The sequence below is a fragment of the Poecilia mexicana genome, unplaced genomic scaffold (assembly GCF_051168715.1).
Source record: "Poecilia mexicana isolate PSO_F unplaced genomic scaffold, ASM5116871v1 scaffold_12, whole genome shotgun sequence".
Classification (NCBI taxonomy): Eukaryota; Metazoa; Chordata; class Actinopteri; order Cyprinodontiformes; family Poeciliidae; genus Poecilia; species Poecilia mexicana.
In genome coordinates this window covers 5,871,699-5,894,818 of record NW_028263381.1, presented here as the reverse complement: position 1 = coordinate 5,894,818, position 23,120 = coordinate 5,871,699, and the positions used below count along the sequence as shown (strand labels likewise).

The 23,120-nt window shown below is 39.2% G+C and overlaps 1 protein-coding gene and 1 pseudogene across 1 annotated transcript; one reads left to right on the top strand and one right to left on the bottom strand.

Annotated features, from left to right (window-relative positions):
• Positions 1-6,608: 6,608 nt before the first annotated feature.
• LOC148155961 (stonustoxin subunit alpha-like) lies at positions 6,609-8,012 on the bottom strand (annotated as a pseudogene).
• On the top strand, positions 7,952-22,387 carry zgc:162472 (uncharacterized). Its single transcript, XM_015013389.2, has 26 exons — positions 7,952-8,053; positions 9,720-9,785; positions 9,990-10,189; positions 10,282-10,933; positions 11,058-11,161; positions 11,263-11,328; positions 12,173-12,349; positions 12,452-12,585; positions 12,683-12,777; positions 12,873-12,927; positions 13,001-13,135; positions 13,214-13,399; positions 13,674-13,731; positions 13,815-13,983; positions 14,064-14,173; positions 14,284-14,605; positions 14,774-14,908; positions 16,400-16,436; positions 16,529-16,642; positions 16,733-19,612; positions 19,705-19,886; positions 20,369-20,420; positions 20,525-20,678; positions 20,770-20,907; positions 20,987-21,248; positions 21,334-22,387. The coding sequence occupies exons 3-26, from the start codon at positions 9,996-9,998 to the stop codon at positions 21,436-21,438; spliced, it is 6,516 nt and encodes a 2,171-aa protein (XP_014868875.2). The 5' UTR covers positions 7,952-8,053; positions 9,720-9,785; positions 9,990-9,995; the 3' UTR covers positions 21,439-22,387.
• Positions 22,388-23,120: the final 733 nt, after the last annotated feature.

Sequence of the window (23,120 nt, the reverse complement as noted above, 5' to 3'; positions counted from 1 at the left end):
CGCACAGTAAGGCTCTCTCCTGCTTTGTTATCTTTCATGCATTAGCTTCATCCACGGGAGGAAGAAAAGCAGCAGAAAATGTGTTGAGAGTTGGATAATTGTGACGACAAATGATGCAATTTCCTCCAGATGAGAGCTTCTAAAGCCGTAGCTTGACTATAAATGTCAAAACGCTAACAGACTCCAGGAATTGACCCCTGTGTTGCCTAGTTGCACAACAGTAAACACAGTTAAATATGACAGAAGCAAAAGATAATTCATGGCTGATTTTACATTTATAGATACATCCTTTTATTTTATTTTTTTTAATTGTCGTACTTTTGTCTCCTGATATTAGCTTTGCCACATAGTGATGTTGAGGCTCAGCAGACAGACTGAAACACATCCAGTGGTCAATATTCGTTCTACTTTGCTCATACCAGGTAAGATTTGTTTTAGCAGAGATTAAACAAGGCAATGGGAACATTCCTCCGAGATTTTTGTCAATGTTGACATGGTAGCAGCTCGTAGTTGTTGTACATTTGGAAGCTTATTGTGCATGATTTCTCTGGAAACCCCAGTGGATCAGCAGCCTCTGGGATACAAAGACCAGCCAGTGTGGTCATAGCAACCATGCTGCATTCAGTCACTTAAATCCCTTTTTCCTCCATATTCTGCTTGAAATTAATTTCATTGAGTCAAATCCACCAGACGGCTTGATGGAATGAGTTGCTGCCATGTCAGCATCAATTATTTGTTCAGTCAAAACTAAGATGTTCAATCTTACATAGTTTTCATCATGACCAAAGAACTGCATCATCATTTGAACTTTTTTCTTGAAGTCTTAATCTTCAAATCACTGCCCATCGAGGAGTATTCTATGCTAAAATACCTGCTTTATACACTTTTTTGTACAGTCAACGTCAATTATCAAATGTTATGACATTAACTTTATTAAATAATAATAAAAAAAAGACCTAATTATACTGTTCCTGCTCTTTGGTGACTGTCAAATGTTCCCAAAGTGTCTTGTCCTTCGCTTAACCACTTCACATCCATGGCCTTAACTTCAGTACTTATGAAATGTTTTGAAAGAATTGCTGCTGAAATGTTTCCGACGAGCAAGACCTCCTGCAGTTTGTCTATAGGCAGAGGATGCTGTCACCAGTGTAACCACTTCATATGTAGGAGGACTCTAAGGCCGATACACTGGTTCTTTTTGCAGCTTTTGATACAGTCCAGCCTCTCTTGATTATTCTTGAACAATGGTGAAATCTTCAATGAAGATTCATGAGGGTATTGCAATCAAACTGGGGCAATAGATCTTGCAGCACCCGCCTCACATACTGTTAGCATAATTATGAATTATTACCTTTTCTGTGATGTTTCTTATCTTTTTGCAACACGTTTGTATGTTTTACAGTCACTGTAGAATCAGCGGCAGCAAATTTCTTGTAGGGGACAATAAAGTGTGTCTTATCTGCATAATACCGAATTGCAAGCATCAAAAGTTTTAAGCTACCCATCTGGCTTTTGAATGGGTCAGTTTCTTTTTGCACTTCTATCTACCAAATTGAGACGTTTTCTGCAGAAAAGAAGACGGATACTTTTCTGTGGTTTCTCAAATGAAGGCTTCACAGACGCTTCACACCCCACCCACAGTTTCAAGAAACTTCCAAAGGTGTGGCAACATGTAAATCAACAGGAAAGCCTTCACTAATCTCCACCAGATATACCAAATGAATGAATGGACTTCACATCCTATTTCCTATTTCAGGATAATGTCTAATTATAATTTTGCATGAAACAATTGTCAATGTTTGATTGTGTACTTGGGTACAAAAGATAATTTGCTCATTGAATCTGTAGTAAACTCAGATAAAGATCATGCTTAATGTATTATTCTGTATTGAATTTAGCCAAACATGAAAAGAAAAAACAAAAAAAACAAAAACAAATTTAAGGTAGAAATGTCCAGTCCATAAAACAGGAACTAGCCTCGTCGGTTAGTGAATTGTGTAAATACAACCACAAAGGTGTAGATTTGCATTTGTGTAAATTTACATGTCAGTTGAGGCGCTGATATTTAGGTCCTGGTAAACATGAAAGTGACATAAACATGTATTTTTTTATGACAAGGGTTTGAATTCGTCATGAGTAGTTTTTAGACCAGCTATGCACATTACATCCAGTAACAGAGACTGCATGTTTTCAAATGCTATAAAAGGCCTCATAAGATAACAATCACTCTGACGGAGGACAGTGTGAAGAAACGAGTTGGTGACAAACCTGGCAGTTCTGAAACCACCATGAGTGTAAATAGCATGCGACTTTTCACCAGTCTGTGAAACCGAGGAAGCTTCATAATTAAAAAAAGAGAAACATTCAAGAGTTTAAAATGTTCAGTTGCTTTTTCCTTGAGAACAAATTAGGCTGACTACACTCTAGGACAGGGGTGTCAAACTCATTTTGGTTTAGGGGCCGCATACAGCTTAATCTGATCTGCAGGGGGCCACACAAGTAAACTCATTGCAAGAATAAATAGAACCAATAAAAGTGGACTTGTTGTTGATTTTGATATTAAACGAATTTCACTTTTACAAAATATATTATGAATAATCTCAGTTTTTAAGAAAGGTATCTGCAATTTCAACAATACTTTTACTCAGTTAAGCATTTATTTAAGTGCATTATGCATAAGAACTGATCTCAGTGATTGTACAATGTTGCAAAACATTTATTCACAGTTTTTGGAACTTAAAAACACTGTCCTGCATCACAAAATACAACAGACAAAAATTAAGAAAAGATTTAAAATCAATTTTCAACATCTGGGAAGCAATTTGAACAAATTATCTGGCTTCACACATTTGAAATCTTAAGTGTCAGCTGTTTTAAACAGACATTTGATTAAGTACATTTGTTGATGCATAAAATGCATACATATAGAAAAACATGCATACATAACATGTATGTATGTTAGCATGCACGAGAAATATGAGGTTGCCAGGGCCAAAATAAAAAGCTGGTAAAGCATAGAATCGAACTTGTTTACAGAACCTGAAGCTCAGTGCTGCCACCTGCTGTTAGTTCCGCTGCAATGTTGCATCATGTTGTGTGCTCTGAATAAAACACAGCGCCCCTCGTGGACAGTATAGGAACTGCAGATTTTCAATTAAACGAAGTATATGTTTTTTCATGAATAATGATAATGCATTTAGACCCGGGCCGGACTAAATCGTTCGGCGGGCCGGTTCCGGCCCGCGGGCCGTACGTTTGACACCCCTGACTTAGAACCTTCTTAAGATCCAATAGTGCAAAATGCAAATTCTTGCAATTTTTTGACTGGTCTTTGATCAGGAGTGTATCACAAATATTGTTACACTACTGTATACTTTGGATTTAAATGTGGCTGATTTATGCAGGAAAATATTAACAGAATTTCAACAACAACTGTTGTGTCCGCATCAAAGGAACTGCGGATAATTATAAGTCCAAGATTTATTCTGTCAAATGCAAAGAGGAGATCAAGAAGGGACCAGCGGCACAGAATAAAGTTATGAGTATCTTTTGATCTACGACATCGTAAGAGAAGTGCAAAATATTTTTAGATGCGAGCAGTAGAACGCTCGAACCTATAAAGTGACTCTTGACACGGTTCCTCATATTTAAATTTGATAGATTTCACTGTGTGTCACACAGCCACAAATACACATACAAAATCTGCTCCTCATGTGTAAATCAGTTTTAAGTCAGATTAATAAATCTACGTCATCTATGTTGAGGACTAACAGAACACTGTCAATAGTGAAGTCAAATGAAAGTTATGCCTGGTTTTCAAAACTTTTTACTAAAATATATGTGTGGTGTACATTCAGCCCCCTTTTAGTCTGCTTCTACAAAATAAAATCCAGTGCAGCCAACTATGTTCAGAAGATACCTAACTAGTAAAGAGTCTGTTTAGATTAATAATGTACGATTCAGTTATAATAGGAAAAAGAAAGATGGTCTGAATGCTGTTCTAATTAGATAAAAAAAAAAACAGAATTCAGAAAATACACACCTATGGTGGTAACACAAAATCTATTAAAAATACGTTGAAGTTTTTTGCTACAAATGGCAAAATGTGAAAAGGTTCAAGCTTATTCATGTTCCTTTTACATTTTGAACTACTATGGAGGACCAAAACTGACATAAGAAATAAAAGCATAAATATATATTTAGTTTTTCCTTGTTCTTACACATAAGTTTCTGTCAAGAAATGTATATATTTTCTTTTTCATTTCCCCTAAACATGCGTTTTTGTCAAGAAAAGTAGATATTTTGTTTTGTCTTATCCTTATACAACCCGTCCTTTTGTCATAGCCTCCTGCATCGTTATGTTAATGAGGAGGGTCTATGGCAAGCCGTTTTAGCATAAATTCGGTTTCGACTGACTATCCGTAATTACATTCCAGATATCTAAAAATGCATTTTGACTATAGACAAAACTATATTTTGACTATCCCAAATGGTAATTTAAGATATCTGCATTTACATTCTGACTGGTAAGAATAATAATTCAAGATATCTTCAATTACATTTTGACGAGTCAAAATTCCTTTCAAGATATCACGAATGATGCCTCTGGATCTGTCATTTGATCGGACACATATCCATAATTACAATTTAAGATATCTTGAACTTATTTATGGCTAATCAAAATTACAATTTTAGATATCTGAATTAAGAATTGCGTGGAAGCCCCTTTGTGGTGTCCAAACAGTTGCCTGCAGAATTTTATGTTTCCTGCACAAATTTGTCAGTAAATCCCACAACGTAGAAAGAGCTCGGCAATGATGGATATGCGGGGAACGCAAAACTTCATAAACTATAAGAGTGCTTCTGAAATCTGCAAAGAATTTCCTGTTTATTCACTTCCGACAAACCGAATGCACTTAAAAACAGCTTTGAAACGCTAAAATTGCTATTGTCAAAGCATTTTCAACATGAAAGTGATGCATTTTCAAACAGAAAATAACTATATCAAAGTCTTAATAATGCTAATTTTCGGCTGTAACAACAAAATTACATCAATATTATATAAGCCCCCCTCCCCCAGATTTTCATATCGATGCGTCCCTGTATATGATATTTAGACTAGATTGTTTCAAGTGGGAAAGTAGGAAAACTGCATTCCTGTATCCAGCTTGGATGCAACAGAAGCAAAACAAAGCTGCAGTGAAACATTCAAGTTTGAAGAATAATGAGTAAGCCCCAATTAACTGGTGGAAATAAATTTGGTGAGACAAACCTGTATTTAAATAACCCCAATTTTATCGATTATTCTGATGATCAGTCTGATTAAAAATTGGCTCATTCTGAAGATTTTTCATTTAACCCTTTATGCCTTTTTTATACAGTTTTATTCATTAAGATACAAATAAACAGATAATTAAATCACGTATAAGAATATATTTACAAAGTTTTTTCCATCTTAAATGCAAAATGTATGTTTTTTAATCTTTATAACTTCTTTTCTGCAGTTCCAGGGTGTCTTTCTTCATGACTCTTTAAGGAATGAGAAGCTCAGCTCAATGTTTTTATCCAACCTTGTTATTAATCAGTGAAATAAGTTGGAGGAGAGACGTTTGGTTCCTGTTGCAGCTCAGTGTTAATCCGGTTAATCTGAGAGATGAGCTCCAGTCTAACACTGCAGTGAGGATTAAAACCAGCCAGACAAGGTGAGGGATGGAGGAGAGGTCACCATCAGGAAGTTTGAACCTGTGCAACAAACTGCATCTTAACCACAACTAGCTGCTGATTTTACTGAGTTTTGGGATTTCCAATTAATTCCTTTATTTTCCGGTTTGGGTTGAATCAGGTGTGGCCCACGTTGGCGCTGGGGCGGGTCATTTCCATGTTGATTAATTCTCAGCTATCAGACCTTTTCTGTCCAACACTGATCTCCAGTTTTCATTCTGCTCTGATCTTCCAGTTCCTGGGATTTTTTTCTCCAAAGAGAAAAATGTTCTGCAGGTTCAGAGATTCAGGTAGAAACGGAAAATATTAAGATTTCTCATTTTATGCTTCAAAACACTGACCTCTGGCCTTCATGAGATGGGAATGTTTTACTGTAAATGAGGACTTTCTGAAAGGCAGAGTTGATGAAAAAATCTTTTTATCGCAATATTTAAATTTGAACAGGAAAAGAACAGAATGAGCAGTAAATGAACCAAATGCAGAAGAAGAAAAAAAATATTTCTCTAGAACACATGAAGAAAAACTGCAGCAAATATAGAAAAGGAAGATTTAACATTCAAATCTGACGTGTTTAGAAAAATAGGAGCCAACAAAATCAGAAAATGTTCAGGGATTGAGAAAAACTGATCAACATGTCAATGAAATCTGATGAATGAAGGGAAAAACTAAGAGAAACATCTTGATATTCAGAGTGAAGCTTTGACTGGAAACAACACAAAAACATGTGGATCCTGGAATAATCCTTGAATAATTCCAGCTTCCATCTTTAAAAAACTGGAAGTAGAAAAGGTTTCCAAGGACTCAATCACAATTGTTTCACCAAGAAATAGATTGTAGAGATGAACTATCTGTTCAACAGGGAGAGAGTTTCTCTAACAGGAGGAAAATCTTTAGACTCTTTAGACTCAACTCAGCACAGAAACACTGAGGATCCAGACCAGACTGTTAATCCAGGAATCAGAGGTTCAGTGAAGGTGGTGTTGAAAGTGTGGAGGTGGATCAGTGAGTCAGAGGAGACTCTGTAGAAGGACAGAATGCCAGCAGGACAGTCCACCTACACTGCTACTCTGTTAGAGTCAGAGGAGGAGGAGAGATGAGTTGGTCTGTTATTGTGACAGACAGAGTAACCAACATCAGAGCAGTTCAGACTCCAGGAATCATCATTCCCTCCAAACAAACAGTCTATACCGTTTCCTTTCCTCTTGATTCTTCTGTAACTCACTGATATAAAAACTGTTCCTCTCCACTTGACCTCCCAGTAACAACGACCAGTCAGACCAGTTCTACACAACAGCTGATTCCAGTCATCAAATCTGTCTGGATGATCAGGATATGACTGAAGCTTCTCCATCCATGTCACCTTCCTGTTGTCTTTAGACAGTTTGAGTTTTCTGCTCACTGTGTTTGTGTTGATGGTGAGTTGACAGGAATCTGATGGAGAGAACAAACACAATCCAGCTGCAGCTATTGATCATTTATTGACATTTTGATGATGACGCCTGAATGAGTGATGTGACAGTTTGAAGATGGTTGAATGTGAGCTGCTCTGTTGTCATGAATCAGATGAAAAACACACTTACACTTCTTCAGTCTCCATGGTCCTGGTGTCAAGAATGGGACTCCAGCAGGCTCCACCCTGAAAGGAGGAGGGGGGTCAGACCATCAGTCTCTTTCAGCAGCAAACATGGACATTACATGTCTCTCAGACACACATTGTCCTGCACTGAGACAGGAACAGTCCAACATCTGGATTGCAAACTGCAATGGATGTAGGAAGGACAGTTGGTGCTGCTGCTGGACTTTCACTGCAACTTTTAGAGCAACTTGGCATTAAAAGTGTCATTATTTACCGAATAACACTTCATGACAACAGTCATAGACATTCATAAAGACTCTTTTGTGTTCATAACAGGTGTTATGTCATGTTTATGACAGTGTAATGTCAGTCTTATGCACACCCGTCAAGTAAAGTGTTACTTTGTTTTTTCATTTCTACCACAGTCTACAGAGCACAATTCTACTTTTTCATCATCATTCACTGCAATTCTTCATTTCATCTGGAAAACAAGGGATTTCCATTCTCTCCCGATTCCTCTCATTTATTTGATCATTTTCCAGATGTCGCCCCCTGGTGGAGAACAACTGTTGTTGAAGTGTTGTATCGCGAGACTACGTTTCCCACAAATCTTTTCACTGAGAATTTACCGTAGACATGGAATTTACGTCATAAAAAAACATGGCGGACTAGTTATCGCACGGGATCCGCTACCTATTTCTTTTCTTCGATACATTGTGGCTTGCTTATTCAAGAAAACGGGATACTGTTGAGCAGGTACGTTGCTACGAACGTGTCGGTGAGATTGTTACGGTCGTTTGAGTCACACTACTTTGATAGCATGAAGCTATATCTCAGACAGGCTGCCACACTGAAGCATTGTTATGGGGAGTAAGCGCTGCCTTGTGCACTTTTCTACTTGCCATGAAAAGGTGCGCTTTATTTGGCGCGAGAGTCGTTTTTGCACAAAGGTGTGGTCGCTCAATTATTTAGTGGATTTATGTTTACACTAACCCTAAACGCTCTCCCATGTGTCGAACATCGCTGGCCTTGACAGTTAACCGAACAGCTGAGACTTAGCAGGAAAGAGCAGTGGATTGTAGTCAAAACATTCTTAGTTTTGGTGCAGAAGTTGGACAAGTTGATTATTTGTTGTAATAAAAATAGTGTTTTATTGCTGTAAACTGCCTGTACAAAATATATCTTACGAAGCTCTGCAGAGCCTGTTTTAACGGTTTCTTAGTTTCCATGCAACAGATTTAATGTTTACTGTAGCTAAACATTTAAATAATTGGTGGCAATCAAACTAATTGTGCTAGCTTTTAAAAACGGATAATTTTTTTACATGTGACCTTGCAAACGTATTCATAGCCATTTGATTTCATCTTTTATTTCATTATAACCATAAAGTTACTGCCTTTTATTGGTAGTAGCTCAACAACAACTTTAAAAAGTTGTGCATAAATGTTAAGTCAAAGGAAAACAATTAATTGCTATGAAAATGATTGTTTTTAGACTGTAATTTTTGCCAATTCTTTTCTGTAAAATTACATAGCATTTCAGTGAAAGTGGGTCGTCTGCCTACTTGAAAGTTAATTTAGATCTCAGTGGGATTCAAATCCAAACTTTGAATAGGACACTAGCATGCCAAATAACTGAACGAACAGTTCTACTGCTCTGGCTGCATGTCTTTTTACCTCCATATTCTCAACACTCTGCTGAAGCAGTGAAGAAAGTCATCACCATAGCATGATGCCACCACCATCTTTCACTCAAGGCATGGCCTGTTAAGGAAGATGTGTAATGTTAGTTTACATGGTGTTTATGGACCACAAAGCTCAGTTCTGTTGTCATCTGATCAGAGCAGCACATCTTACATATTTATTGTTTCCCCCATGCATTGTGGAAACTGCAGCACTCTTTCATAACTAATATTTAATTGATTTATGCAAAGATGTGCTGTAAATTCAAATGGTTGCTTTCGGGTTTGATTTATCCGTATCAGAGTAAAAGAGACTGCTTTCAAATGCAAGCAATTTTTCTTTAGATTTTTATTTCTTAAATATCTTGAAAACTATATAAACTGTTCTTTCCACTTCACAATTATGTGCTACATTGTGTTGCTCTATTGCATAAATTCCCAATAAAATACACTGAAAGTTTGTGATGTAATATGACAGAATGGGGGAAAATTTTCAAGGGGATATGAATATTTTTTCAAGGCATTCTATGTACTTACGAATTCCTCCTTTACATTACTAGATGTTTATTATAGCTAATAAATAATACAAGTGTATGATCCTGTGGATGTTTGATTGAAATTACAATGATAAAAGACAGAAAAGGCAAAGAATAGCATGATAAACCACTTTATCACAGCTGTAGCTGAGAGTATGTGAGGATGTAGGTTTATTATCTGATCCTGATTTTATTTTGTTGTCAGGTTGGGAGAACTGATGAACATGTAACTCTGGACTTGGAGTTTCCTAGCTAAGGACGTCACTTTGTGGTAGGATATACATATGATTCATTAAATATTTTGCATTAGGTTGTGGTTGAGTGAATATTTTTGAAAATATGTAAGCTAAGCAAATTGCTCTTTAACTGTCTGTCTTAAAGACTTTTAAAGTAGCTGTTAAATAATGACTTACTATCTCTGGATAAATTGGTCTTGCAGTTTTAACTGCACTGCTTCGTAATCTCTGGTCTTCAGGTTAAAATGTTTCGTCGGTCGAGATTCAGTGTCCGCCCCAATGTCGGCACGGTCGGGAGAACGGCAGCGGGAACGCCTCAGGAACCCCCAGCAGCAAGCCAGGAGACGAGTCAGACCCAAAAGGAACCAAACGAGGGCAGTAACGCTTCTCTAGCAAGCAACTCTGACGCGACGCCATCAGAAAACGCTCCCAATACGAGGTGAGTGGGAGAGTCGACTCAAGCTACTCGAGTACCTGTAGCTTTTTCTGTAACATTGAGCAGCTATACTAACTCTTCAGATATTTGTTTAGGGATGGCAATGACCAGAACGGGGACGGCGCCAGCTCCTCAGCATCAGTCCAGAGACGGAAGCGCTTCTCCATCAAGCCCAAGGTGGCTCCTGGTCGGCCTCCGGCCATCTCCCGGACACCAAAATCCCCCGTCAAAGCAGCCTCTACCCCTTCAGGCGACAACGTGTGTGGGTCAGACCTAGAAAAGCCATCGACATCGAGTCAGCTGGCGAAAACGCCAGCCCCTCGAGGACTCCAGTCCCCGAGGCGAAGGAGACTCTCTGAAGATGCAAAGCAGCACAAAATACAACCAAAAGTTGGCCCTGTCTCCTCTGAGAAACCAGGACCTCCGTCTGTTTCTTCGTCTGAGGACTCGCCAAAGCCAACCCATCTGCCGGCAGACCGCAGCAAACAAGTGGAAAACATTTCAACCAGTCAGGCCAAGGAAGTTCATTTAAGAGCACACGACAGAGTGCCACCTTCTATACCAGACAAGGAAGCTACAGAAATATCAGAGAAAGCAAAGACTCTCATATCATCAAAAAATGTAACTTCAATGACCCCATCAGCGATGTCCCTGAGCAGACTCCTGAATGACCCGTCAGACGTACAGAGGATGCTAAAGGCTCGGAGGCTGAGAGAGCTTCTGAGGCAGGAGCGCTCCAAAGAAACGGTTGGCTCAGGATTATTCATATTCTCAGCATACAGGAGATTTAACTTCATTACAGTTTTTCTTATTGCTATTAACAACGGTATTATTGGATATAAATAAAATACTGCATCATTTTGTGTTGCAGAATCTCAAAAGAGCTAAGACACGTCGAAAGGACTTCACTTTAGACCCAACAAAAATGACCATGAGAGACCTCATCCATTACCTCCCTACGTCCAATCCCATGAGGTACGTTTCTTGACATTTTCTCCAGGTCAGCATCTCTGAGATGATATTTCGTGATTGTGAATGAAGCTGCTTTTTAAAACCTGATTTGTCAATCTTTTCAGATCCAGTTTGGAAGAACACAACGAGGAGAACGAGACGGTGATTCCACCTTCGCCAAGAAGAGAAGGGTGTGTTTGTCTCATTATGCCTGATGGCCTTACTGTGGGTTTATTGATGGAGAACATTGGGAAAAATGTTACTTAAGATGACTCCATAAATGAGAGTTTCTTATTTAATCTTATTTTGATATAACTTTGAATACCAATGGCAACATCAGACGTTTGCTTGACTCCTTCTGTTTAGCAAACGTCTTATAGAGTTTAGTTGCATTTCTAGTGAAAAGTTGAAGTGTTATCAACAAGCCTGTGATTCTTCTTAATAAAACAATTTAAGTGTTAATTTATATAAAAAGAGCAAACTATTTAGAGATTTAAAACATTTCTTTTTGAAGACTAACATACTTTGTGTTTTGCTCTTTAGGTTGCTATGGCTTTATCTGGCCAGCAGGTGTCACTGTGGTCTGCTAGAATTTGACTTTATTGCTTTACACCTTGATGAGAGGCGTTCAACAGCAGCGAGACTTTTTAAATTTATAAACACAAATTTATCTGAAGATGAGCTCTATAGGAAATTACTTTAGGTACAAAATGAACATAGCTTGCATCTGATATAAAATAAAATATGAAAAAAAAAAGACTTGTGAGCATCCTCTGGTGGTGCTCATTATGCATGAAATCTGCTACGTTTGAACTTTGACCGCCTTTAGTACCCTTCATCCAGAAATGCTCTTAGCGTGCCGTCTCAATTTTGGTTTTCACTTCAAGCTAAATGACATTAAATGAAGGAATATTTTGGATAAAGTTACACATTTTTGCCTGAAATCCACATCTGCGGGTCTTAGCAGTGGGCTGAATAATGTCTCTTAAAAATATGTTTTATTCCAACACACATTATGTTTTCCAACTCCTAAAGGTCAGCGGAGCGTCCTCCGGTACCTGAGGTCACCCCTGCCAAAGTGAATACCAGAGAAGAAGAAGAGGAGGAGGAGGAGGAGGAAGAGGCTGCGGCAGAGGAAGATCAGGAGGAATCTCTCATGGTTCCTCAGCTCAAAGTAGCAGAAGACGGCTCGCTGATCATTGATGAAGAGAGGTAAGCAGAGTTCTTCACAGTGCGTTATGATCCCTCTTTGTTTTGCAATCAAGTGATGTTTGATTGTTTTTCTTTTTTGTGATTTATCAAACCTCCTCTCAGCTTAACGGTGGAAGTCCAGCGAGCCAAAGGGCCGAACCCGGCGTCCGACAGAGACCCCATCTTTGAGAGAGGCTCCACGACAACTTACTCAAGCTTCAGGAAATCAAATTACTCCAAACCCTGGTCGATTGAAGGTTCAGCCCACACAGATTGTCGTTTAAATTTATTGCATGGCTGTGATGCGCTTGAATTTATTTTTGACATATCTCTGTTGTGTTTGGTTTTCCTCAGAGACCGACATGTTCTACCTGGCAGTCAGCATGGTGGGGACAGACTTTTCCATGATTTGCCAACTGTTTCCACACAGAGGTCGATCAGAAATAAAAGTAGGATTATTAACTACTTGTAATATGTGTATTTACAAGACATTAAGAGGCAAGTCACAGGCGATCTAAATGTACAAACATATATCATTTTTCAGAACAAGTTCAAAAAAGAAGAGCGAGAAAACTCCTGGAGGATCGACAAAGCTTTTAGTAAGTGCTTGTAGTGTGACAGTAGGTGAGTAATGATTGGTGAATGTAATTTAATGGGAAATTTGCTTCTTAGGAGAGAGGCGAAAACTGGATATAGAATACTTTTCTAAGCTGCTGGAGAAAATTATGGAGTTTCAGAGAGAGAAGAAGAAACTCAAGTCACTTGTTGGGAAGAACAACAAAAGGAAAGCCAGAACGAAGCCAAAGGGTAAGAAAGGGCCTCAGCTGTTTTAAAGGGGTGTTTCATAGGTTTGTCTCATTTCTAAATCTGTGCTTTTATTTACAGACAAGAAACCGGCAAAGAGTCTGAGTGACGTTGAGGAAGAGGATGAGGACGAAATTCCCGACTTGGACGAAGAGCAGGAGAAGGAGAACGAGGACCAGTGTAACGAAGGGGAAACTCCTGCTTCTGAGCCGAAGAAAAAACGCAAAAAGAACGGGGAGGAAACGAATGAGGAGAAAAGCAAAACAGGTCTTTAAAGGAAAAATCTGACTCTTGTTTTTATAAGTTTGTTCCATTCTGACCAGTAGAGATGGACCAGTCAGAGATTTTGTAGTTGAAAAAGGATTTCACTTCAGAATTAAGAGTATTATAAAAAAAAAAAGATAATATTGTAAGCTGTTTTTCAAAAGTAAAATCAGCTGGTTTTGGACAACCAGCTGTTCTCTCGAACTCAAAAGGTGTGTTTGTTAATAACACAAATGTCCATTTGATGTTTTGAGTTTTTTTTTTTTTTTTTTTTCAGCCGAAGTACCAGAAAACTCGGAGGCGGCACTTCCCGAGAGCCACACCGATTCAGAAATGTAATGCTGCGCAGTAGGTATGAACGCAACACTTTTTTGAATGAAATTGAAATTGAAACTTTTTGGTTTGCTCTAACATTTAGGTCTCCAAACGTAAACACAACCAAGGATCCGGTCATCAAGCCAGCCAAGCTGTCACGAGCCAGAGCACCAAAACCGCTCCTGCCTTTGGGCCTGAAGCGAGGCAGAAAGGGGAAAAGCGAAGAAACCCAGTCAGATAAAGGAGATACGAATGCGAGTGAAGAAGAACAGGTTATTAATTTCTATTTTGAGCCATCAAAATGTTCTTTATGTTGTAATTTTTTCTTATATAAAGCCTGTTTATGTTTTAGGTGACTAAAAATGAATCAAATGCACGCAAAACTAGTAGGGAAAAGTTTTCTGGCGATGACATTTCTTCTGAAGAGGAAGAGGAAACGGTAAAGCATCAAGGACCCACCAGGTAAATGAATCCATCTTTTGCCAAAATAAATGATAGAAGGCCCCAACTGATTAATTTCTAATCCCCAAGTTATTTACAGTACAACTTACTTTTGTCCATTTGATTTGTAGATATGGAAGAATCCCCAAACCCAATCTGGCCTTTGCTTATCCTAGCAAAGATGAATTACATTCCTCTGAAGCAGAAACGTCTTCAGCCTCAAAGTCCAAACCCAAAGTTGCTCTGAAAAGAGGCAAATCACTGAAACCGCAATCCGACCAAAAACCCAAGAAATCCAAACTGGTTACTCTCAGATCCTCCAAGCCAGACTTTAGTGACGACGAGGACGAAGATGAGGAAGATGGATGTTGCAGCTCCGTTAAAGGCATCGTGTCTTCTGGCCTGCACTCGCTGAATGCTGTGATTTCAGAAGTGGACGACCCTATGGCCGAGGTAGGAAGCAGAAAATCCCCCACTTAAACGCCACCGAGACGCATCGTTCATTTCCGTTTCTCCTCCAAACATTGTTTGTGTTTCAACTATTTTTTTCCCCTTTTTTTCATATTTTACTTTACATGTTTTAACCCCTCCACTCTTGACCCCTCCCATTCCTATAATTAGCTTGATATCTTGGCCAGTATGCCTGATATGCTGGGCATCGCCCAAGATGCACTGTGTCCTGATTCATCTTGCCATCAGACACAGTATGAGACAAGCACTGCTGAAGCATGTGATCATCAGCTGGACCTGCTGGTTGTAAGTCATGTATGATTAAACTGTGCTGTGTGTTAAAAATTAATCCCCAGTTACACCTAGTGTTGAATTTATTCTTTCTCGAGTCCAACCTCAGATGTTCAGTTTAGATCAAATTTATTCCAATGTATTATTTGTTTGCTTTGTTTTTCATGAGTTATTACTGCAGTAGTTTAGCTGTTTTGTGAAATACTTTGACCTGTAACACAATAAGTTTTAAATGAAAAAAAAAACAACAAAAAAAAAGTCTTTATATTTCTTATAACCCGAAGTAAAGAATCACAGCTCCTTAGTATCAACAATGACGACCTAAAGAACCCGTACAGATTCTTTAGTATGGTTCCATTCTACAAGTCAAAAGAAATAAAAGTTCAACACATTTCAAACAAAACCGATTTGAACACCTACATTAACATCTTCACACACATATTTTTAATTTAAATTTTTTTGCTGAACACAGACACAAGTAAGTGAATTTAACTATGCAAAACTGCTTATGCGAGTCACAAATCTTGTTCTTTATTTTTGTGCCCTTGAGTTTTTCCACGATTTTTTACACTGGAAGTAGATTTGTGTCTTGTGGGTAGTGTGAATGCCTGTACAGCAGGGGGCGCTGCCAAACTCATAATAAACCAGAAATACTTCAGGCAGATTCGCTAAACAAGACGAAAGTGTTTCTATGACTGTTTTATGTTCACGATTTTGTGAATGGCAAAACAATATTTTACATACAATAACTAATTAAAAGAAAATATTTATATTGAGCTAAAATAATAGACCCACTGCACAAAGAAATAAGGTCCTAATTATAATAGACCGACAACATCCTGTTGTGGTTTGGCCTTCCATAATCTGGTTCATAGAAATAAAACACAGTGATGCCCGATGTATCGGCACAAACATCTGTACTTGCTGATGTTTGTCACTTTTTAACATATCCTATTGTCCCATAATTAAAACCACACTAATATTGACAACCAATATCTATTTCCATCTTATTGTCTTTTTTTTTTTTTCGGGCGAGTGAGGGGAGGAAGTCGGCCATTTTGACAGAGATGATGATATACGATATATAGTCATAACAGTAATTCTAAAATCAGATCTCAATATCGACCCAATTTTTACATAAGTGCATTCCAATTAAAACACATAGTTTTGAGATAAATTAAATGTACTGTTGTCTTGAAAGTCAAATAACATGCACATTCAGCAATGTGTTACATTTACAGCTTACAGTGCCTTGTAGACGTATTTACACGTCTTGATTTGATGAAATACTGCGTAACCGTGAGATGGAAATTTGTACACAGTTTTTAAACATGTTTGTGGTTGTGAAGTGACATTCTCAAGAAGATCAAGGAGCATGAATACATTTGTAAAGCACTGTGTACTGCTGTGAAGATTATGAAGAAGTGTAACTGGGGCAATTGTGCATATTTTGTGTGTCTGTTTCTTTTTTTCTATTGACATTTAAATCTTTTTTTTCTGTTGCAGGATGTTATCGACATTATTACCTCAGAACAAACAGAATGTATGTTATAAGTTCATTCTTTGAAGCCTCTGAATAGAAAGTGCAGCATGTTTTCAGAGACTCATTTATGCTTTTGTTTTTTTAACACTCAGTTTCTCAGGATGACAGCTATAATGAGGCCGCTCAAACCCTCTTGACCATTGGCAAGGTTAGTCACGTCTGCATGTCAACACAGGGAGAAGCGACTACGCAAGCCTCTGCATCAGGTAGGAGCATCAGAAACCACTGAATTCCTCATCTACGTTTGGATGTTGCTTTATTTAAGTTGAGTTAATGTATACGATGTTTAATTTCAGGAATGGCAACGGATAGGAATAAATCAGACCACTTGGATGAACAGATTGTGGCTGATGCGCAAAGTGCTTTGTCTACTGCATGTTCGCAGACAGGCGAAGAAATTTCAGAAACTGTTGCTGGTGTGGACCCAGGAAACCTAGAAATGAGGCACAGCGATACATCTCATGTTAAAACCACTGAGCCAAAATGTGAGGAGCTAAAGACTGCACAGAGCTCAAATAGCAATTCTCCGTCAATCAAGGTGGCGCGCTTTTCTAAAGTGAAGCCAAAGCCAAACCTTGGGCGATCTTCAAGGACCGCACCTCCAACGATCCAAACGGAGATTTCCAAAAAGAAAGAGGCTGAAGAGAGACGCTCGGTTGGTGCTGTTGAAGCAACCTCAAAGAGAGCAGACTCTGATGAAGCATTGTTAGAAGATGGTGATTCTCCTAAGGAAGTTCGACTAACAGAAGAGAAATCTGGGAATTCCTTGATCACACAAGGTTGCTCCATGTCTTTATCCCAGGTTGAATCTAGTGGGAATGAGGTTGCCAGAGGTACAAACTCACCCAGTCATAAAGGTGCAAGTGTTGCACCTCATGACAGAACTGTTGAGTCTGATTTAAGCAGCTCTTTGGAATCCAAGTCAGAGTTGACGTGTATTGTACCAGAGCCATGCACACCTTCAGACTCAATCCAAGACAGCAGCAGCAAACATCCTCCTGCTGAAAAAGCTTTACCCGCCAATCAAAAGAGTATGGGTGTTTCTGCACCTAGAAGGAGTCGGTTGGCAAAAATCAAACCCAACCTTCCGCAGATGTCAAGAACTGCAATGAATAAATCTCAGACTGCAAAGACAGACCCACTCACTACGTCAAACTCAGAATCCCAAAAGCAAACCATACCGGATGTGGAAGCCCAATCTACCAGCTTTTTGTCAAGAAATGTCGACGTGTCCCCTCAAGCAGAACATCAGAATACTCTTAAGGTTCTTTCTAGTCCAGAAACACAAGTTGAATATACATCAAATGTAGAATTAGCTGCAGCCCCAGAACAAAGTTGTAGTCCTGCTACATCGATCTCCCCTATAGAAAACAAACCAGCTAATAAACAAGAGAGTAATCTCACATCTGCTCAGTTGAGAAGAAGCCGTTTGCAGAAGGTTAAGCCCAAACCAAATCTAACCCAGACTTTAAGAGCTACAGTAACTAAACCTCAAGCCACAGAAGACACAGCAATCAAAAGTCCTACAGAGTCGACATGGATTCACTTGGAAGACACCGACTGTGTTTCAAGGTTGAACCCAATACTGGCTTCGGACTCCATTCGTGTATCGACAGCAAAGCAGGTTACAAACAAGCCTGCATCTACTGAGATTGTTAATCAGGTCAACATTGAACATTGTCCAGTTGACCAAGGTCAAAAGCAAACCAGCACTGAATCAAGTTCGGCTTCCAAGTCCACAGATAAAGCTTCGGATTCTCTCGATGAAACAAGTGAAATTAGTTGCCATGGTGACATGACATCACATGTTAGCCGAACAAACTTTGATTCTGACCAAGACCAACGCGGTGAACCTGCTGGGTCTGTAAGACCTGAGGAAGAGTCGGCTGACTGCAAACCTGACGGGGAAAATGCAGCTGCTGAACAGCCGAGGCGAAATCGATTATCAAAAATCAGACTTAGACCTAACATTTCTCAAGCATCAAGAGCTTCAAAGCTGACACCTCGAACATCAGAAAGCCAATCAGCGAAGCACGCAGATCCTGAACCGGACCCAGACCCAACATGCGGCCCGTCTTCGGACAAAGAAAGTGGAAATAATAATCCTGTGATGGAATTAACTCCACCTCTTACCTCTGAATCTTCAGAAATGAAAAAGACACTTTCTGAAGCAAAGAAGCAAAACTTTAACGTCAATCCTGAACTGATTAAACAAGAGTCAACATCCAGTGAAAATCTCATAGGTGCAACATCTTCAACCTTCAGCAATAATAGCCCAACAGTTAAAGGACCACAGTTTGGTGAAAGGTCAAACCTTAATTCAGAAGCAGATCTAGAAAGAAGCAACCTTTCAGCTTGCTTTGCACCCTCTAAAGAGTTACAAGTCAGTCAGAAGGAGGATAAAGTGCCATCTGCTCAGCTGGTCAAAAGGAGTCGATCACAAAAACCTAAACCAAATTTATCACAGACCTCAAGACCTGTAAGGTCCAAAGCCGATGACAAATCTGAAGTCCAACCCCAACTCGGTGCACAGCAGACAACCGCAGAGAAAGAGAAGTATTCTGAGTACACAGATGCAAACCTGACAGCTCAAGGTGGACCAAGTGAGAGCATAAATGTTTCACAAACAGTTAAATCGGCAATAATCAGCAGTGCAAAGATGGGCAGTTCAGCCCGAGACCAGTCGGAGCCTTGTGTTGCTTCGGCCCTTGATCAAAAGGATGACAAATCATACGCAGGAAACTCAACAACTACGGAGGCTGTAAGACCTCAAAGCCAAGCCTCTGAGCAGAATAGAGAAACTGAGGAAAAAGTACTAACAAATGTTGAAGTTTCAAGTTCAGCTGTCACAGAAAAAGCGCCTCAACGAAGGCAGCGCTTTTCCAAAGTTAAACCCAAGCCCAATTTAGAAAAAAGCTGTAGAGTTGCAGTCAGAAGGCTTCAGTCCGATGATCACAGCAGACCTCTTGAAGACCAGAGTAAAGGGATGTCGTCTGTTGCATTGGAGCAACCGCTGGAATCAACTGAGGACAAAATGTCAGATAAAGACCCAGCAAACACTGACTGTCTGTCATCTGGCGATTGCAACTTGGCGATTAAACCGAAACCCAACCTGCGCTGCAGCGGACGTCTTCAGCAAACCCATCCAGCTGGAAACACAAAACCAACGGAAACAGGTTTCACGGTTCTCCTGTCCTCTGAGCAATTCTGACTGGTTTCGATTTAATAACTAATGGGATTTAAACCATTTTTCTTCTCTTTTCCACAGACTCTGACAGTACTTTGCAAGCCTTTGGTGCCTCTAGGGAAATCAAGAAATCTGTATGTGAACTTAAAGCCGACACCCATGATCCAGAAAAAGGAGTCCTTGAGAAATCGAGTGAAAAAGACTCAGGTGCAATTGATTCTCATTCCTCTGATAGTCGTGTTCAGCCACAATCTTCTTATGGGGTAAATATGCTTCTTTATTAACAAGACTCTTTCTCAACAATGTTTTTTATTTCTTTTTTTTTTTTTTTTATTCAAAAAGTCTTGTGTACAATTGTTTCAATCCATTTACCTTGCCAACCCTTAACATAATTCAGTGCAACTAATTTGGCTTTTTGAAGTAATCTAATTTGTAATTAATCCCAATATAATCCAGCGGTGAAAATAAAATTTTGAAGATCAAGGAATTATTTTTTTTTTTTAAATCGCAAAAAAAAAAAAGCTGGAGTTTTTCTTTGTTCTTGACAAAAACTCAAAATGTGGAAAACACAAGGGGTGAGAAATACTTTCCCAAAGACTGTAGAACAACCTCTGACTAAATAAGTCTGAGAAAGCGTGCTTTGTAGTACTGAGTGTCGGCACTTTGATCAGCGATGGGTTGTACTACACAAAAAACGCCGTTACTTTCCCCTCAAATTTTCTCCCTTTGATTCCTTTAATCCCAGCATAAAACATCAAGTACCGAGGCGATTCAGAGAGATCCGCTCATGTCACAGAGTAAGTCAGAGATTTTCTCCTGCTCGCGTCGATTTGTTTGAAGTTTGCTTTCTCTTTCCTGTTGTTTTTTTTTTTTGACTGAATTATGCCTCGCTCCCTCTCAGTGCTGCCAGAGCAAGTGCCTTCAGATCCAGACGAGCCCTTTTTCATCCTCTCCCTGACGGAGATCCCGGTCCCCTCAGCAGGGGAAGTGGGAGCGAGCGGAGCCCAGAACCTCTCTTATCTTCCCGCAACAGGTGCATCGGGACAGCAGCCGAGGTTCGTGTCGGCTCTCCGTCCGGGGAAGTTTGGGGTTGTTTAGTTTCGTTTCTGATTCCCCCCACCACCCCCATTTCTTCTCCCTTTGCAGTGTTTCTGAGGTGAGTTTGAGAGCAGAAGAAAACCATCCGGAAGTTTCTGTTGAACCTAAAGTCCTCAAGAACTCCGTCGCTGAGGCGAACGAAACAGCCGGTGATGATTTAGGCGACAAGGAAACTCGTCTCAGCAGGTGAGGACGAAAATCGGAGTAATTCTCCAGATTGTCAGGTTAGAAACTTTTAGTTTAACTTTATTTTCATTTGTCACAGGAAAGCCAAAGTTTCCGCTTGTGACGTTTCCGAAGCGAGCGTTTCTGAAACGAGGAGTTCCAAGTGTAGAAAAGCAGCAAGTAGGAGAAATCAGAAGAAAACTCCAACCAAAGCAGCACAGACATCTTCAAAACCTGCAGCCTCTGCATCAAATTCTAATATTCCCAGTCAAACTAAAGCAGCAGAGGCAGCAGCAGAGGCAGCAGCAGAGGTGCTTGCGGCACCAGTTTGTGCGCATATTGACCCGAGGTCTTCGTCTACGGTAAGGAGGAAACAGATTTGTGTTTGCTAATGTTTGTTCCCCAACATGAGCTTTATAAAACCTAAATGTTTGCTCTCTGTCGCAGGCTTTCACTTCCCCGGAAACGGAGAGCGGCTTTGTCGACAACGAGCCTACGAGCGTGTCGCAGTACTTCCTGAGTGACATCTTCACAGAAGTTGATGAGGGATAAAAGCTGCAAAGCACTTAACAGTTCCACTTTTTTTTTTTTTTTGACGCTCTTATATCATTTCTACAGTGGTTTATTTAAGGTTGTATTTTATTTTTTTTACTCTCTTTTTTTTCTCAGTTCTTTTACCAGACTTATTTCATAAACTTTAACAAGCACTTTGAATGTGTACAGATGTACTGAAATGTGATTTTTAAGCTTCTGTCAGTTTAAATACAAATGTGAAACGTTGTAAATATGGCCGACAGAATGAGGGAGACTGAACACGTGGCAGCTGACTGACGCTTTACTATCAGCTGTGAAAATGTAAATATTGTGCAGTAGAACTGATTCTTTCCCTCTTTTCTCCATGTTCATACTTTTTCAGACTTTAGGCCGTCATTGGTTTTGAATAGAAACTCCATAAGAAGAAGACATGTTTGCATATATTTTATTTATTTTTTTTCTGTGTTCATCGAAACTTCAAAAGATGTCATTCTGTAAAATAGACCAGATCCAATGTTTTCCATGTGTAGCTGTGTGTGTCCTGACTTGTACAGATGAGAACCAGTCAAAATATTATATTTGATACCTTGAACTACTTACGTTTGCAACTTGAACATCCAGTGTGTGTGTGATATTTTTTGAGGCGTGCAGATGACTGCACAATGCAACCAGAAGTCGGTTGCCACAAAATATTAAATGAATGCTTTAGATTTATTAGATTTAGTGACTTGTTTGGTCCTGTTAAAGGCTCTGAAATGTGGGGAAAATGATTAATAACACCAACAACATTGTAGCATTTAAGTGCTTTATGATTTAATATAAGCAACAAATATTTAATTGAATTAATTAATAGAAATATGCTTTTCAGTTGTAGTTGCTTTCTGCTGTCAAATTCCCTCTAATGTCACTGGAATACTAAATATTTCTCTGAAGTGTGACGTCTTAAATAAAACTGTCAGCCACTTCACTGTCTGATGTATTTGTTATTGTCAGCCAACGGATGATTTACATGGAAAATCTGGCTGAAATCTATAAGTTATCTACTTCAACACTGTAATAAGTTTTTCTTATCTTATGCAGTTACCGTGATGTCATGTAACTACATGCATTTTCTCTCCTTTTATTCATAAAGTTCTTAAACGATTTCTAAGTTGCTGAAAGTGCCATTTATTAAGTTTTATAATTAAACCCTTTAATGGACAGAAACACTTAAGAAAATTCAACATGCTATTAGATCACTTTCATGGCACTCTGGGCTTGTTTTTCTTTTTTTACGTTTAAATACTTATATGTTTTAGTTTATTTTCATGCCCCACCTGCTGGTCTGAACAGGCATTGCTACACACAATTATCAATTCCCATTCAAGGGATTTTTTTTTAAACACATTCTGCAAAAAGCAATTTATCAACTCCAAACACAAACATGCTTGTCATTTGTATCATCTTGCAGTGCAAGTGAAGACAGCAGCTGTCAGTGCAGGCCTAATGCTCTTAACTGTCCCGTCAGTCCTGCCATTTCCTTCTTTTCTTTCTTTTTTTCACAAACCTTGCTGTCAAAGTTTTGAGACAAATGTCTCAGCCTTTTGTTCAGAGACCAGTTCAGAATAATAACTGCCGGCGGTTCAGGATTTCAGCTCGTCTGTGTTTGTTTAAAAGTTAATCGAAACTTGAGCTCTGCAGCGTAACACCTGTTTCCTCTT